The sequence below is a fragment of the Cyprinus carpio genome, chromosome A3 (genome assembly GCF_018340385.1).
Source record: "Cyprinus carpio isolate SPL01 chromosome A3, ASM1834038v1, whole genome shotgun sequence".
NCBI classification, from domain to species: domain Eukaryota; kingdom Metazoa; phylum Chordata; class Actinopteri; order Cypriniformes; family Cyprinidae; genus Cyprinus; species Cyprinus carpio.
In genome coordinates this window covers 17,111,877-17,130,017 of record NC_056574.1, presented here as the reverse complement: position 1 = coordinate 17,130,017, position 18,141 = coordinate 17,111,877, and the positions used below count along the sequence as shown (strand labels likewise).

Here is an 18,141-nt window from a genome sequence, read left to right as displayed (position 1 = left end):
GCACAAGCCGTGATCGCTGTGGGAGTGTGAGTTAGCAGTGTGAGACACTGCAGATAGCTGACAAGCAGTGTCAAAACTCAGACGGGACCCCTCGAGATCAGAAAGAGTTGTCACCTGTATGCAACACATGATAGAAGCGAAATACCCACTGTTGATTAACTAATTTAATCAACAGTTACTCAACAGCAATTAAATAACTGCAGCCTAGATAAGCATAAGGAAAAAAAAAAACCTTTCCCAACATTTTGACCTGTAGTGTTCTATACTAGTGACTTTAGTATTACCGGTCAAAATAAAAATATCACTAAACATACACATCATCAGCATAGTCAGAAAAACCCAAACCAAAACAAAAAACAACAAAAACCCTTGCTTCAAAGTGGAAAGCTAAATTTCAGTGAAATGGATGAATCCACTTAGAATAGAGGAGAAATATGAGTCATACCACTGTGATATGTCCAACTGTATATTAATAAATTCTATTTAATCTTCACTATCAACGCGTCACACTGTGGTATGAACAGCAGAGGGCGCTCTCTGCTGTGCTACTGATGACAAACAGGAAGAGCACATCAAGTCCACATACAGGCATGTGCTTTCCATTCTTCCTCTGCTTGTTTTCAGCCTCAGAGAACAAGAGAGCAGCATGTGATCCGCTCTTCCCTCTTTCCTCTTAGAGGGAGGACAAAAATACCTTTATCAATGACTCTGTGACTCTTTCTCCTGTGTCCACTGGTCTGTGATTGGATTACATGCCACCAGGAACAGAAGCGGATGTATCTGCAGTGTGTTAGCTTTATAGACGTGAATGAGAAAGCTGATGGTGACCAGAGGGAGAAAAATGAGCATTGTCAGGAGGGCTGTGAGAAAGAGTGTGGTGCTCTAAATATACAGATCTGGGCCGCCCCCTGCTGGTAGCTTGATGAACTCTGTATCACTATTCAATTTATTACGATTCAGTGTACAGTAGTTCAGCTTCAGTATACTCTAGCTAACACAAGAAACTTATCATTGGCATAAAGTGTGGTTGCTTTATTGTACACACAAATAAACTTAGAGTTGATCCAGTTAACGACTTGTCAGCACCAAGTCAGAATTTTCGGTACCTGGTTTTATGACAAAAATAAATAATACATTTTTTAATAAATTTTAAAGTTTAATAATTTATTCTTATTTAATAATAATTCCAATTTTTATATATTTATTTATTATTTTTTTTGCTTCAGATGCAAAAAGACTTTTTAATAATGAGATTTTTTTTTAAAGTGAATTCTGAAATGTGGCAGTGTGAATAGTTATGTAAATGCTTCACACTTTTGTGCAATTTAGTTCCAGCAGACTTACATTAGAAAACACCTTAACTGTCAAATTATGTTCGCATTTAGTGTCATATAAAAGTCTCAAAGTCTGTAAAGTCTCAACAATCTAGTGTTGTGGAAGTGTGTGTACAAAACTGAAAATCTGTTAGTATTATGATGTTTGCAGGTCAATTTGACTAAGTATTTCATGGTTAAAGGCAGCTGAACAAAATACATAATAAATGTCAGTTTCTTAACTAATCTCACGTTCATGCATTTGATGGATGTTTTTTTCCCCCTAATAAACTTTTTTTCCCCACAGTACTTCTGTGTAAATGATTAACATTTAAGATTTAAGATTAAAGTTTGAAAAAAAAAGCAAAATAAAAATAAAAAAATACAGTATTAAAAATCATGTTATCTTTTTTTTTGATATTGTTGTAATGCATGAGAAGTATTTATGTTAAAATTTCACTGTTTTTTATTTGTTTTCATATGGTGATTTTTTTCATAGTGAAACTGAATTGAATCCAATTTTTAGATTTTTACAAGGCACACTCAGTACTTTTTTCTTTCTTTATTTTTACATGTTGTGCTTGTCGGGAGCACTGTTATGGTTTCTGGGCCCCCTTAACAACATATTGACTTGGGCCCCCTCGGTAGAACTTGCATCTCTGATCAGGGCCCTTGGAATCATCCTAAACTCATGTCTGCCCCCATAAGGCGACCCACTGTGCAGCAGCGCTGAGCAGACCTATCGGTGTTGAATGAATGAATGCATGAATTTTTTTTGCATATAAAAATTCACACATAAAAATATCTCAAAAATGTCCCAACTTCACACAATTAACATAATCAGTGTCTACTTCCACACTGCACTGCCTGCCACAGCCTGCCTAAACTCATATTCAGAAACTGCTAATTACCTATAATGAAGAGTTAGTGTGAATAGCTGTGTACCATGAGACACACACTTATGTGTGATAATTACATAATATGCGTTAGCTGGCGTCTTTGTCCCTTCTATCTCTCCCAGCCTAATCCTGTTTGTTTGATGCAGGCCTATCCTGGGAGAGCAGCCGCATGGGCCTGGGCCGGGAAATTATTGCAGTTTATGTAATTATGGGAGGAAGATGTGAGTGATTCCCACACAGAGCGCTTGGAAGGAAGGAACAGGGGAGAAGAGTTGGAGCGAGGCAGCTGTTTCCGTTTAGCTTATGACTGAAGAGCGTGATGGGAGCACGAGGTGTCCAACCAAAGTCTTCGTAACAATGCCCATAGACACACAAACACACCACTAACCACTTCCAATGAAGGTTTAATCCTTACGGGTGCATTTAACTTCAGAAATGAGGATGTTCCACTGAATGACTGCATCATACTGCTAACACTAACTTGCGTAGGAAAAGAACAATGTGTTTTATGACAATAACACAACTGCCCCTTTCTCTTTAATGCACTTTAATCAAGATAATTCATATTTAATGCTGTAAACCAGTGATATAGTGTTAGGAATATATAGTATAAGGTCACTATCAGATGCGTACTGTTAGTAATAGTATAGTTATTGTCATAAAATGGTAGGTAGGTATAATATAAAGGGAGGTAGGTATAGTATAAATATATATTAAACACATTTCTAATGTTTACAGCAACTGCTTTCCATTCATTAATTTAGATTTGCTTATTTCTATGAGACCAACAATGTCAATTTGTTTATTTGACATATACCTGGAATACCGCTTTTAAACACATTACACAAAAGCTCATAGGCTCATTTTTAATGGTTAAATTAAGTTTTATTAATCAGAAATCATGCTTAGGTAAAATCATCAAACGTATACAATTTAATATCAATTTATTCAAAGTTGAACAAAAAATTTTTTTTAGGGCCCTATGAAATGTTTTATTTTTTTTTCACATTCTGTTTTATTGTTATCAAATTCTGTTTAAGCATGTCTAATTATTTTTTTTTTTTTTATCTTATTATGTTTTATTTTTTGGCATTTTTTTTTTAAAATTAGTATTTTCCATCGTGTTAATGAATTTTTTTTTTTTTTTTTTTTTTTCAAAACTTCTGATTTTACCTACTTTTGATTTTCTTGTGATTGGATTCCGCATCATGGAAATCATAGGGCCAAAAAATTATATATTTGGAACATTTATGAATTAGTTTTTCTCTTCAGATCTCACCTTTTGACATGCCACGTGTGTGGCACACTGCACACGACAGAGGTGAACATGAGAGCTGTGATGAACGAGAACAGCACCAGGTAGATCAGACCCTCTAGTCCATCATAACACACTCCGGTCAATGCCTGCACATAATCCTGCACACAAACAGAAAGACACAGCATTAAATGCACAATCACAGCACTGCACGCAAACACTGCAAATTCTGTCATCATTCACTCACTGCCACCATTGACTTTCTTTCAGCAGCAGAAACATTTTCATTTTTAGGTCAACTGTCACTTTATATGCATTGCATGAAACAACACACACACAGAAACCAGTCTCTGCTGGGTATGTGGATAATAGATACAGAAATAATGAAAAAAGTATGATAATATCCAGTGCTAGACTCTCTAACTGGGATCTTCCTGCAGCAGACAGCACCATATGCTGCAGAGAGAAACAGGGCTTTTAATAATACATGTTGACTGAACTGCGACCAGCCTTTCACATGCTGCTATCAGAGAAACATGGCAGCGTCTTCCTTCCTCTAAATTACTGTCATTATTAACTGCAAAATTGCTCCATTTGTAATTACTGCCGGTGCTGTTCAGCATCTCCAGCACAAACTCTCCTACATACAGCCCAGATGTACGCTTGGACCGTGTAGTAGGTTATTGCTTTTGCAGTATGAAAACACCATTAATAATATATAACACATTGCCAAAAGTCCACATTTTATCTGTTACTTTCTCTTCTCATGGGAAGAGATGCACTTTTAGGACCACCCACACAGCAGACCTCTGTCTCTCAGCCCTGAGGAGGAACTCTAATCACGCTGAATCCTGAAATATCAGACATCTCCATCTCAGAGAAGAGCACAGGCTTCAGACCGCAGTAGTAAGTGCTGGTAAGGTTTAGAGCATTTAGAAGATAGAAACACACACACACACACACACACACACTCACACACACACACACACACACACACACACACACACTACAGAAGTAACCCTGGCTTTTTATGTCACAGAAGCCCACAGGTTGAGGTTACAATGAAAATGGTGGCAAGATGTGCCTAATTAAGAGTCAGAGAGGAACTGTTTGTGCAAAGTGGTCATATACTCTGAAACACTATTTCTTACCATGTGCAAACTGCGGCAGTCCACAAGAGCAGTGAGCTGGTGAAGTCCAACTTCAGTGGTGTTCAAACCCCCCTGAATTTGCTCAAGGTTTCCCTAAAAAACAGGCAAACATAGTTTGAAATAAAATGGTTACTCTAAATGCAATATCTATAGATATTCTCATTTACATATATGTTTTTTGTTTTACTTGATGAAAATAGCAACAGTCAACTATTATTATAATTTAAAATAACTGTTTTCTATTTGAATATATTTTAAAATGTAATTAATTTCTGGAATGTCAAAGCTAAATTTTCAGCATCATTATTCCAGTCTGTCACAGGATCCTTCAGAAATGATTCTAATATGCTGATTTGCTGCTCAAGAAACATTTCTTATTATTATCCATGTTGAAAACAGTCGAGCTGCTTAATATTTTTGTTGAAACCAAGATACAGTTCATTTCAGCATTTATTTGAAAGATTTTTTTTTTGTAACATTACAGATGTCTTTACTGTCACTTTTGATCAATTTAAAGTGTCCTTGCTGAATAAAAGTATTAATTTCTTACTGAACCCAAACTTTTGAACAGTAGTGCATACATTAGGAAGTATAATCAATATCCTTATTTCATATATTTCACTATTTTAACACTCTATTCAGTCGTTATGAGTCCTCCACACAATGGCACACACACGACAAACCAAAACATTCACATTCACACAGGAGGATGTCAAAGAAGAAAGGCTTGTTTTCTTTCTTTCAAAGGCTCAGTGTTGTGTGAGGTCTAAGTTGTATGAAGCTGCAGTGGTAATCAGATTTTGGCTGGTTCTAAGGGTGAAATATTTCCATTGATTCAGCGTTTTCTCTCCACGCTTGTGTTTCAAAGAGAGGGTGGCTTTCTTTCTCACATGTACAGAATGTCAGCCATCACTTTGTCCCAGAACACACACTGATGCTGCACAATGACAGAGGCCCAGGTGTAGTGACACACACAGACACACACATACAAACATTTCCACACAGAAACCACAAAACGACCTGCAAGCTTTGGGACACTTGTGCATCAGGGATTGTGAGAAAAGGGCAATACATACTGCATGCATGCTCTGAACACACACACACACAGAGTCATGCAGAGATCTACATACAAGCACTCACCTTCGTTTTGGGGTAATCCCGGACTGCAGAGCGCAGTAGTTCTGACACATCATCCTGCATTTCCACCAGTGCTTTGTGACTTCCTGACAGCATCTACAACAAGAAAAAAAAAAAACAGTTACGTGCTGAGTGTAATTTAGGTTTATTCCATTTATTTCAACAGAAAGGAATTCACAGAAATCAGGTTATCATATACAAAAACTAGCACAAAAACCTATTGATCTAAACAATAGGATTTCAAAGTTAATCATTCTAATATGCTGATTTGCTGCTCATGAAACATGAAAAGTATTTTTCAGGATTCTTTGATGAATAGGAATTTTAAAAGAGCAGTATTTTTTGAAATAGAAATCCTTCACAATATTATTGTCTATAGTGTCACTTTTGATCAATTTAGTGCATCTTTACTAAATACAGTATGAATTTCTTCGTATAATTCATGAAACTATATCATTATTAACAATGCTTGTAATTGTTTGATTCTAGTTATTTTCTGAAAGACACAAAAATGTGACGTTAAGAGCTAGACAGGTAATCCAAACTGGGTTGCGCAACTGCCACTTCATGCCCAGTGCAGAAGTATTTCCTCTGTGTTCATTCACCAATGCACACACCACGCTCACTCCACTGTTAGTGCTGCAGGAGCAGTGAGAGCTGCTTGCATAATGGTAACAGTGGATTTATACCCAGCAGCAAAAGTCAGTGCAGTTTCTTGCACCCGGTCATTTAGGACATTTTAATGTGTGTCATGGAGCATTTCAGAAGCACAGGTCTTGAAAACATGGATATTTGAGAAGCCAAATGGCCACTGTGTCAGCATTGTCTGGCAAAAGTTCTACAATGATAGGCTGGAAAATTAGCTGACATTTACTGAGAAAGAGGTAGTGAAAGTACAACATGTCCTTCTTTAGAAAGCTCACAGAAGACTTTTGCTTACTGTGTTGATTGCAGGCAACAGTGCTGGAAACTAAAGTCAACAGCATGTACAGGTTTAGTTCTGCTAGCAAGAATTATAAAAAAACAACCTCACACAAATGCTTTTCCTTTGGCTTAGAAGATTTTAGTCAAAACCGTATTACATAGGCTACACTAACATTCAAAAATTTGGGGTTAAAAAGACGTTTTGAATACAAATTACTACTTTTACTGAAGAAGGACACATTAAATTAACAGCCAAGACTTATGCTTATAGATAGCAAAGCAACTCTAATTTTGAAAGCATAAAACGTGAAACTTGCAGAATCGTCAACATTTCTTTTTAAAATGTTCCTAAAATATTCCTTGGTGACATTTTAAGTCATTTGAAATCAATATCCATTTCAAGAAATTGCCATCTCAGATGTGAATCAGGCTTATTTCATCTGTATGATGCATAAGAACTGGAGGAACTCCATTCAGAGACATCAGCTGACAAAGAAGAGTGTTCAATCTCCATATAAGCATTACACTTCATTTAAATTAAATGACATCAAGACAATGAAGCGGCCACTGACAATCCATCAATCATGACCAGTTAAGAGCTGAGATTTGTCTGAATCATGCATATGCATTATTCAAATAAAGAAGTGGAGTCTGACTCCATTAACTAAAGGGAGAGGCAGGAAGCCAAAGGAGCACACATTTTCATTGAGCCGCCCATAATAAGGAGAATGCTAATGTACAGTGACAAACGAAATGGGGGCGGCACTTCCCCTGTAACGGAGTGTGAGGAGGGAAGAGATTGGCTATCTTCTAATCTCCAGTGAGATGCCTCGCTGTCTATTGTTTAAACACACATCCTTACCACAATAAAGTCAAACTATCTACAGAAGGAACAACATTAATGTCACCTCAAACCTCACACAAATACAGGTTCGCATGCAAAGTGCACAGGACTAAACATACTCAGAGTCTGATGGCAGAATCAGTTTTGTTAATTAAAACTATAACTAAAAAAAATATATATAGTTAACTTTACTCAATTATTAGATAAAAAAATACAAAAGCACATAACAAAATTTAAACTAGAATTAAAAACTGAAAATATGAAAATAAAAAGCTCATTCATAATATTAATAAATATTATAATAGAATATAAATACTACACCTACACATTAGCCTGTTGTTAAAGTAACACATTTGAAGAAACAAAAAATAAATAATTTAATTAACTATTTTTATTTTTTACTTCAGAAATGGGGGGGGGGGGGGAGGTTGTCACAGACTCTGTCCACTATGTGTGAAAGTCCCACTAACCTCATAGCATTGAATTCTCAGATCATCATTTCCTTGACGCATACATGTAATGCTGTACTATATTTTTGCCAAATGAGGTACCCATAAAGGTGCATAATACTGCTATTTGAAAAAAGTCATGATGCCAAACATCTCTAGTTAGGAAGCTCACTAGTGTTTTGAACAGAGCTGATATACTTTTTTGAGGTCATCTCTCAGAAATTTGAAAGTGAGGTATTTGGTTAACAGAGAAAATTTGAATCGAAAAATTAAAAAGAGGTAGAAGCTATAGTTACCTGTTGGAAGGGGTTGACCTGACCTATGTTACATGTGAGGTAATACTGCAGGATATCTGTAAAGAGAGAGAAAAGCAGTAGGTCAAGGGTAATGACATGAAAGAAATCAGCATTTATCATCTAGATGAAGACCCACTCAGGTACGATTTTTTCCCCCTCCATTTGCTTGCCTCTACAAGCATACAATACAATTTTCTGCACTGTAAATCATTATAAACCTGCAACATTCAACAAATCTTTTCTCTTTTCTTTCCATTTCACATCAGCCCAAAGCAGATGAACCCAAACACTGACACACTATCATTTACTGAGCTCAGAGAACCCACAGCAGCCACGTCAGGTATCTGAACAGCTATATTTCCAACCAAGAGCCATCCTAGATTCAGTCCACAAATGCCTCACTCACCCAAAGCTAAGCCAAGCATCAAATTTTTCTCATGCAGAGGAGAATTTCCCAGTCAATGCATATGAATCAATAACTAATCCCAGACCAAATCTGCAGATTCTTTTTTTTTTTTTTGCATAGATATTGAAGGAAAATCTGTGGAATGAATTTAAACACGATACAATTTGTTAAAGTTAAAGGCACTCTTATTGGTAGCTGAGCACATAACAAATTAGCCAAAATATTTAATAAACAAGTAAGACTCTACGTCTTCAGTCTTAGGGATGATCAGGGATAATTCTTGCCTGGTGCAGGAAGTTGCAGGTTCAAATCTCAACTCTGAACATTGGACATGCTTCTCAGTAAATGTGCTTCAGTAATAGGTGTCATATTCGGTTGAATTTAATTTTGTGATTTCAACTATTTTAAGCAAACGTGAAGAGAAATTACATAATCACACATTTGAATAGTGCTGACATGTCATAGAGGAATTGTTCCGAGGACTGAAAAGAAAGACGAGAGCTGAAGACTTCCTAAATAGCAGGTTAGCATCTCAAACACTAGCAACACCAAGGTGTACAATGTACACACACACAAAAAGTTTGGGGTCCCACACTTTTTAATTGTGAAGCTGATTAAAATGAACTTGTAATGAATCCGATGGAATGGAAACGAAGATCTAGACTGCAGTGTTAATAAAAATACTTTCTATTTCTGCACAGGAAATGGTATTAATTCACACAGTCCTCTCACAAACCTCCACACACCAACACAGATGGAGTCTTGGGCCATTTTCGTGCGCAGTTTGCAGCGTGTTGCGTGGATGTGAATCAAAAACAGACACATGCGTCAAAGCGGTGGGTTTGTTGAGGAGGAGTGATGCTTTCATTACTATCATTACACACGTGGACACACACATGGCAGCGGTCTCCCTGATTGCCCTATAAATTGCATAATTATGGCAATGATGAGGGAAATAAACTGGCCTGTCAATTATATGCATGGATGGCTATATACAAAAGGCTGAACTGAGCAGCATTCATTTATAGTGTAGTAGTGGAGTTCAGTGCTGGATTTATAGGTTGTAATAGTATTCAGTGTGAGGGCCAGAGCCCCACAGGCTCATATGTCATGTGTAAATGACCTCCAGTAATTGGATGTAATATTGGGTGACTGGTGATGCCCATATGGAACCGAACAAAGACAAAGACGTTTTTGGCTTCCAAAAACAATCTGAGGAGGAGGCAGAGCTCTAAATCCCACTCACGCCGCGATGTCTGCAGGCTGTAAAAGATCCTGATTCATGCGAGGCAGGGAACACGCCAGCGTACTAGCAGATCTTATTTATGAAGTGTTTCAGCTTTTCTTCAATGATGATTGTAAAATTGAACATCCTACTGAGACGTTATGAGATGAATAAATGGCATATACAGTGGAAGACAATTATAGCATGCATTACTGTGGATAAAAACTGTAATGTCATTGTAAAAAACCATGCAAACTAGTAGGTTAGCCAATCATAACAGAGCTTATTTACATGTAGAAGTAGCCAAAGCATTCGGCCTAATTCGAAAAGTTCAATATTTTTGGTGTAAAATAAGTTCAAACAAATAAATAAAAATATTATGTTTCCAAAACTTTTTTTTTTATAAAGCCAGGCTAAAAGTGTACTGTTATGAAAGTACATTACATAATAAAAAAAATTGAAAACAATAAAAAGTTCACTAGATTTATGAATTTAATTATTCTAAAAATGCATCACAGTCTGTAAAGAGTCCATATGGCCTCTTTAAACAACAAGATTCAGGATTAAACGGCAAAAAAGTCATGTTGTAATACATTCTGAGGCTTTCCTCACAGAAGAAACATGACGGATGGCACAGGGACATGTGTGCTATTTGTAAGTACAGAAATGTCTTGGTTCTATTCTAGGGAAAAGCAGTAGGATGACTCAGTCTAGGACAGTGATAGCCAGAAGGAACACACTCAGAGCTTTCTTTGTGGTTTCCATCTACAGCCATTAATGCTTCCGGCTGAATTACTGCATTACTGAAACATAATTCTGGACTAAAGGAACGTAATTAGTGGAAAGGTGTAAGCTAAGATCTGATGTGCATATCTTCATGATGTTCCTGCAAATCAGAGATTTTAGATTTGTTTCGTATGTGTATGTCCACTTGCCATTTATGAGTGAAAAAGAATTATTTTATTCTAGAATGGTGAGAGGAATTCTGAAATCCCACTAGTATATATTGTTCCTGATGAAGGAATCATACTTTACCAATATTTTATCCAAACTATTAATTTTGCTCCTCTTTTCCACATAATAATAAATAGTGACTATGTCTGGAAAACTCCAAAAAAAGACAAACAAAAACCACCATAAAAGTAGTGTAAGGACTTGTGTGCTGTACTCCAAGTCTTCCAAGTCATATTATAGTCCTGTGCGAGGACCAGACTAAATTTTGGTATGAATTTATTGAAAATCCTCCCCTTCAGTAAGGTGTTAAAATAATTTTTTATTTATTTATTTATTTATTTTTTGAGCCAATTCTTTAAGAACTAGTTCATCTGGTTCATAGATCGGACTGATCGGTCTATAGTTTGACTCGCTCAGCACTGTGGTTACAATTAAACTTCGCTTTTCCCTTTAACTTCAGAACAGTGTTATTTTAGTATTATTTATATACTATTTTACTAAATTTTATTTTATTTATAGCAATTTTATGTGCGATTATTCTTGTATTTTAAAAAATCCTCTTGATCTTTTGACATATAACAGGCCAATGTACTATAAAACAGTGAATCTCTTTTCAGATTTTCAGAGAGACTGAAATTAAACAATGATGCAGCGCAGAGTCTGAATAGAGTTGATCCAACAATGTCACATAAGTGTGAGTAAACGTGTTTTTTCAAAAAGCCTGGGTGAAAATTCATAATTCTCCTTCTGAGTCTGGAAAATAAGCATGGTGAATAAATAAAGGCAAAATTTTCAATTATGGGTGAACTATCCCTTTAAGGACTTATTTAGAGCAAATAAAAGGAAGACTGAAGATAGGAAGAATAAAGATAAGAATAGAGCCCAGAAGACACAATTACATGGGTGTGTGAAGCTGATAGTCACATGGTTTATCATCTCCATCCTTCAGTGGTTTTCTCTTCCTTTCCTCTTATCTCTCTCCTCTGTTCTCCAGAAGTTCTTGCGGTAGCTCTTCTCAGCCGACCAACAAAGTGATTAATCAAAACAGACGCCAAAGCTGACATATCAAAACTGCTTCTACTACATTAAAGCATAAAAGGATCCACATGCATAAAAAAAATACACTTCTGCTTCCTGCATAGCACCAATTCTTGGGGTCATTCACTGAGACCCAATATAACCTCTGCATCTAAATGTCCATCTCTAATCACAGGTGAAACATAATGAAACCATTTAAAAACATTTACTAGGATTCACACATGTTCAGGCCAGTGTAAACGCTTCCTTTCCAAGGATTAAGTCATAGGAAGACCAATTTCCAATGGCCGTATCCTGAGTCTACCTAGATTAGGCTTAACTAGAATGTGTGAGCATTAACTTTCCATCATCATCATTATAATCATCTTGCTCCGGCCACCCAAAGAGGAACAATCGGACACACCAAACAAACACAGTCTGAGATAAAAACACCCACACGGCTGTCTCTTCCACCGATTTACTGAAAGCATCCAGACTCCTGTGGAAAATAAGGTCACTTTGAAGAGGAACCGCTGTGTTGAGTAACACTGATAAAGTGAGGAAGAGAAAGTCTTATGGAACGCTTTCTCTCTGAGCCAACAGGAAATGAACGCCTGCGCGACCGCTCATGTCTCAGAGAACACGCTCCTCTGTCAGGAGGACAGTCTGAATTCAGACAGACTCACATGTGATTCATAATAACACCTGCTAGAATAAGCATCTTACTCACAAATCAGCAGGAGGTGAAAGAAAGGGGAAAAAAGAAATATCTGTGAGATCTGAAAGAGAAAACTGGATTGGAATGAAATAAAACATACCTTTTTTGATAAGCATGTACTGCTCTGACACCTTGGTTATGTACATGTCAGGTGCCGCACAGAAGTCACTGAAGCCCTAAAATAAGAGAGAAAATCAAACAATGTATATTAAAAGAACATATTCTACACTTTATAGCATGCTATTTTTCCCTGAAGTAAAAAAAAAAAAAAGGTTTTTAGCTTGCTGTGCTTTAACTGGTTGACAAGTCTTGCATTTTTTTAAGATGGCACGTCAACTTAAAAAATAGTCTAACTTTAAAACAGGCACCTTGAAATCCCTTAATTCTGTTTCATTGCATTTTTATGTGAGTGAGTGATGTGACGTGTAGCCAAGTATGGTGCCCCATACTCAGAAATATGATCAGGCCTTGTCTAACCTAATCATACAGGAACTTCCAAACAACCGATTTTCCAACTAGTAGTAGGTAACCTACTGACTAGTCCATTTTGACTTTCATCTGTAGGTCTGTACATTCCTAATATGTAAATGACCTTGATTACGAGTGTTAGATTCTGAGTGTTAGAGTATGCATACAAAATATGACATGGCATCTCCCGTTTTAAGTAGCTGTATAGTATACAGGCAGCTATAGAGATAAGCTATTCCTGGCTGCTTTAGGTAATTCCACAGATATAATTTGGGCGTTTGCAGGGAGATCACAAGAGGAAGCATCATCACTACAATACTGTCCTGCCTCTGTGTGGAGAAGCGTTGCCATGGAGACACTCACCGAGGAGACAGTCAGTTCCAGACCGAGTGAGCCCCAGCTGACTACCAGCGCCAACACACCCAGAAAACACACCCTGAGAGAACACAGATAATCATCATTTCAACCATCATTATATACAGTGTATACATATTAAACACTACTTAGAAAAACCCTTCATCCCACTATAATTTTCATAACTTTCATCTACAATATGAATTTAATTTTGGTAAAATTACAGAGGCAACAGTAGGATTCAAAACTATTAAGTAACAAGCACACATGTATTGCTATAATCAAGCCTCATTTCGAGCCTTATATTTGTGTAAAACAAACTTCACCAAAACATCTGCTTCACATCTAGCATCTGATGCCCACGTTTGAGCATATTTATTTATTTATTTTTAATTAGCATATATACACAAATTATATCTATCTATCTATCTATCTATCTATCTATCTATCTATCTATCTATCTATCTATCTATCTATCTATATATATACATATACAGTCTGCTAATCTTAAATTTATATTTTTATTTTATTGGAAAACAAGAAAAAAAAAACTAAATTCTGAACAAAAATGACTGTTTGCAGTATAACAACTCTAAAATCAACATCTTCCAGATAAAATGGGCAGACATTAGAGGGATTTTTTGGTGATGTGTACATTAATGAAAATTATGGTTCCATCTGTACCTTTAAATAAAGGCAAATCAAGCAGTAGCATGGTATCATAGTATCATGAAATGCCTTGAGTCAGGACTGAACTATGGCAACCTAAAGATTTCATGCTTTTAGCGAGTAACGACTTTTACTGCAGAGCACATCAATATCCTGACATTCACCTCCTGACACAACCTCAAGACAAACTGGATTTTTCACTATATAATGTGAATGTGAAATGCTAAATATCTTAAGGTATAGTAAATATGACAAGCTAGAGGGAATCAGTAAGCCAGACGGCAGGCTTTAATGTGAGCTCTAGCTTCCTCCTATAAGACACAACAGGTTAACAACACACTGTTTTTGGAAAGGCTAGTGGAAAAGTTGGGTGCTATCAACTAAATAACTGAACATGACTGGCCCGACACCATGAACCCGAGGTACTCCAGCATACACAGGAAACCAACACAACAGAAAGAGACCTCCCAGAGTAAAACTCACTCACATACACACACAACAGCTTTGTTCCAATACATAGTATTCCTCCTACCTACCTACCTAGACAGCATTTTAAAGCTACACACTCCCAACACAAACGCTGTTTCAAAGGACAGGCATGCCACACAATACATTATGTTGAAGCCATGTTTTTTTAAATATATTTTTAAAATAATCATGTTCAAGAGTGAGCTTTTGTTCCTGGTGAAAAAAATAAATCTCTGCCAATTAGAGAACTGATGACACATGCAAATCACATCAAAACAGCTCTGTAGTGCATCTGTATTTGCATCTCCATTGTTTTTAAATGAATTAAATGTCATTCGCAGTGCTTCATGGGATTGTAGTTCTTTGAAAATAAAGTACACAGTCTTGTAACTGTGATTTGAAGCAGAAAAGTATTTGAAAATATATTTGATCAGATATCAGATAACAAATAAAACAAAAGTGGCAGTATTGGATTTTAATGCCATGTCATCATATGAGGCAGTGTGGCAGTATGAGGAAGTTAGTTATTTCTGTGAATGTGCGAGACTTACGCTGCTTTAGCTGCTGTAGCTGCTGTAGCAGTAAAACTGTTTGCACTACAAACCAGTGTGTTCATAAATAAGATAATACATTAAAATAATATGGTAAAACACTGCAGTTTGCAATATCAAGCAGCAAAACAAGCTGTTTTTTACAGCCAGACACATTAAATTTACAAATGTCTGCACCCACTCTAACAGGAAAAATAAGTTGGAGAGAGCAGTCTTGAAACAGTGCTAATGTGTCTGTTTTTTCAAGCGGTGTTGTTCAGGCACTCTGGAGAGTTTGTCATGCTGTTGTTCTTCTGTTTTTCTGTACCATCTCTGATTTAAAACTTCCCAGAGGGGGTGAATTGGAGAGAAAGAGACATTATCATTTCTCTGTTGGAGCTTAAACAGAAGAGCATAACTAACACAAAATAAATCAAGCTGGTGTAACTGCTTTGACAGAGTCAGAAATCATTCATCAAAGCCTCATAGAGTGGCACTGAGTGGATGGCTCCCTGACAACTGAAAGATTTTATGGGTCACTGACAAGAGCAGATCAAATATCTCTGGTCATTTGCTAGTTTCTTTAAGCTCTGTTTTCCCTGATGTACCACACATGACCCATAGACACATCCATATGACAAGTCTCACCCAATCAGAGTTCCTTTGGAGTTGCGGATGAGGCCGAATAGCACCAGCAGACAAATCAGCACATCAAACAGCAGCAGACCCAGGTAACCCAGCCACCTAAAGACATCAACACATTAACATTACAAACACAGCTAAATCCACAGTCAGAGAAAAAACACTGTATAACAATGTATCGCAAACTCAAATATGGTAACACTTTAAGAAACATTAAGAAGTCATTAACAAATAGTATAAGATGCTTAATAGATCAGTTGTCTCTTTTATATTTAAATAATGAAATCTAAATATATGAAAAAGGGGACAGTTAGCTGTTTTTCTTTTAAGAAATTGATATTTTCAGAAACCAAGAATTCATAATGTTACAAAAAACTAATAATAATATTGTAATAATATTTCACAGTATCACGGTTTTTACTGTATTTTTGATCAAATAAGTGCAGCCTTGGTAAGTATAAGAGACTTCTTTAAAAAAAAATGTTATAGATGATAATTTATATAAGTTTGAAATGTAAGTTTTATAACACATCTGTTTAAATGTAAATGCCTTGATGAAGTGGCTTTTTTAAATTTTCTGAAGCTTATCCATTCAAAACTTGCCAGCACAATTATAGGGGTTGTTGTTGTTAGCATAAAGTCAACTTTTGTTTGAGCAAGCACCATTTACATTTTCAGAACTGTTTTTTTTTTTTAAATTAAAGGCCAAATTATTTGGTTTTATGGATGTATACTGTTTTGAAAGCCTGAAATTAAACTTATTTGGCTTTTTAAGGCAAACAAACAGACCCCAAAGCAATTTCTTTCAGTGAGAAATGTAAATGGCTGACGAGAGGTGGAAAGAGGCAGCGAGTGAACAGAATACTAATTTCCATTCTCTCTAAAAGTGCACTGTTCACAACTCATGCGATACAGAGAAATCCTTTGAGTGTTATTTTTTTCTCCTGACACTTGTTTTTTAGATGTTAGAAAGGTTTCACACCTTCAAACAAACTGAAGTACATGCCGTGTGTCTGAAACATTTCTAGGGTTGTCGCAACACTAAAATTTCAGTTACCAGTATAAGGAATTAATACATTTTTGTCAGCCGAACCCCTTTTACTAAATATGCTTGCTTGAAGTAACCCTTAGATTTTAATTTAATATTTCAATAACACAATTACATGTTCACAGTTCCCTGATGTTGGTTAATGGTAACACACACACACATACATACATACATATATATATAGTTATTTTCCTTATTAAAAATAAATAAATATATAAATACTTGAACTTGGGCATTGAGATCTGCATTTTCTTTTAAATTTTAGAACTGATTTGGTATTGAAGTAGAATGTTTGACATTCTTACATATTTCTTTTAGGGATATTGCCATTCCTGTGAAAGAAAGTACGTACCTGTACCAGTCATATAGTTCAATCTGGGTTGCCAGATCCTCCAGGGAGATGCTGAGATTGCTCCAAAAGGGAATGCCTGCCATCTGATGAACCAGATCACTCCGCTGATCCTGGAGTTTCTGTATGATGGACAGGTAGTCTGTGTGCTTTGCATACTGTTCCTTTAGCAGCCGAAGGTTCTCGTCCACAGTCTGGCTCTGAGCTGATGTACTTTCTGTCACCTACAAACACACACATTTGCTTTGTAAGCGCTTATCTCACGAGCTACAGATCACACAGTAAAACATCCAAGTATGTCAGTGTGATTGTCAAGCTCTGGTTTGTTTTGGAGAGATGGAGCACCATGTGAACATAACCCAGTGTGCATCAGTGCCTCACCAGTCTGTGCACTCCTGACACGGTACGGTTGGCATGACGGAGGGAGTAGGTAAGCCGATTCACACCGTCACAGGTCTCACCATTGCCGTAGAAACCAACAGCAATGCCGGCACTGTAAGGAGACACAGAGAGAGGCATGAGGAGGAGACAGGGAATGGAGGCCTTCAGCAGAGCTGTGGTAACCCTGAGGAATACTTCAGTAATGTCCCAAAATCCCTGCACACAGCCGGAATAAAACACAGACATGCCTCTAATTCAGACTCCGTTGTCCTAATAACACAACTGAACACACATGAACGACTTATTAAATAATAGTGAAGGCTCACAGATCTTTCAGGGCATGGATTTACAGCAGTCATTCCAAAACAGAGGTACTTAGGAATGTTTCAGAGGTACATGTTTTAAATATTAAAAATATATATATTTTTTTGTAATAACCACATATGCACAATCCTTTTTGACATTTATTTAATGAACAAAGCACACACAAAATTTATGACAAAGCCCTAAAACACACGATTAATCGTCATAATCACAATTATTTCTTAGTCAATTAAACTTCAGCCGAATTTCATAATCGTGAAAGCCCTAAGCATTACTGCATTACATATAGCTCATAACCAGAAGGTTGCTGGTTCAAGCCT

General features: G+C 36.6%; 1 protein-coding gene across 2 annotated transcripts in view; it reads right to left on the bottom strand.

The window, feature by feature from the left end:
* The window catches only part of LOC109048315 (protein tweety homolog 3-like), a 47,356-nt gene that overhangs the window by 5,841 nt on the left and 23,374 nt on the right, over positions 1-18,141 (bottom strand). For both annotated transcript variants that reach the window (XM_042721072.1, XM_042721078.1), the window contains exons 3-11: positions 17,498-17,609; positions 17,120-17,340; positions 15,726-15,821; positions 13,420-13,492; positions 12,689-12,764; positions 8,269-8,324; positions 5,759-5,851; positions 4,619-4,711; positions 3,492-3,628 (exon numbers count right to left, since the gene is read on the bottom strand). In XM_042721072.1, coding sequence (XP_042577006.1) covers positions 3,492-3,628; positions 4,619-4,711; positions 5,759-5,851; positions 8,269-8,324; positions 12,689-12,764; positions 13,420-13,492; positions 15,726-15,821; positions 17,120-17,340; positions 17,498-17,609 — 957 coding nt within the window. The remainder of the gene's footprint in view (positions 1-3,491; positions 3,629-4,618; positions 4,712-5,758; positions 5,852-8,268; positions 8,325-12,688; positions 12,765-13,419; positions 13,493-15,725; positions 15,822-17,119; positions 17,341-17,497; positions 17,610-18,141) is intronic.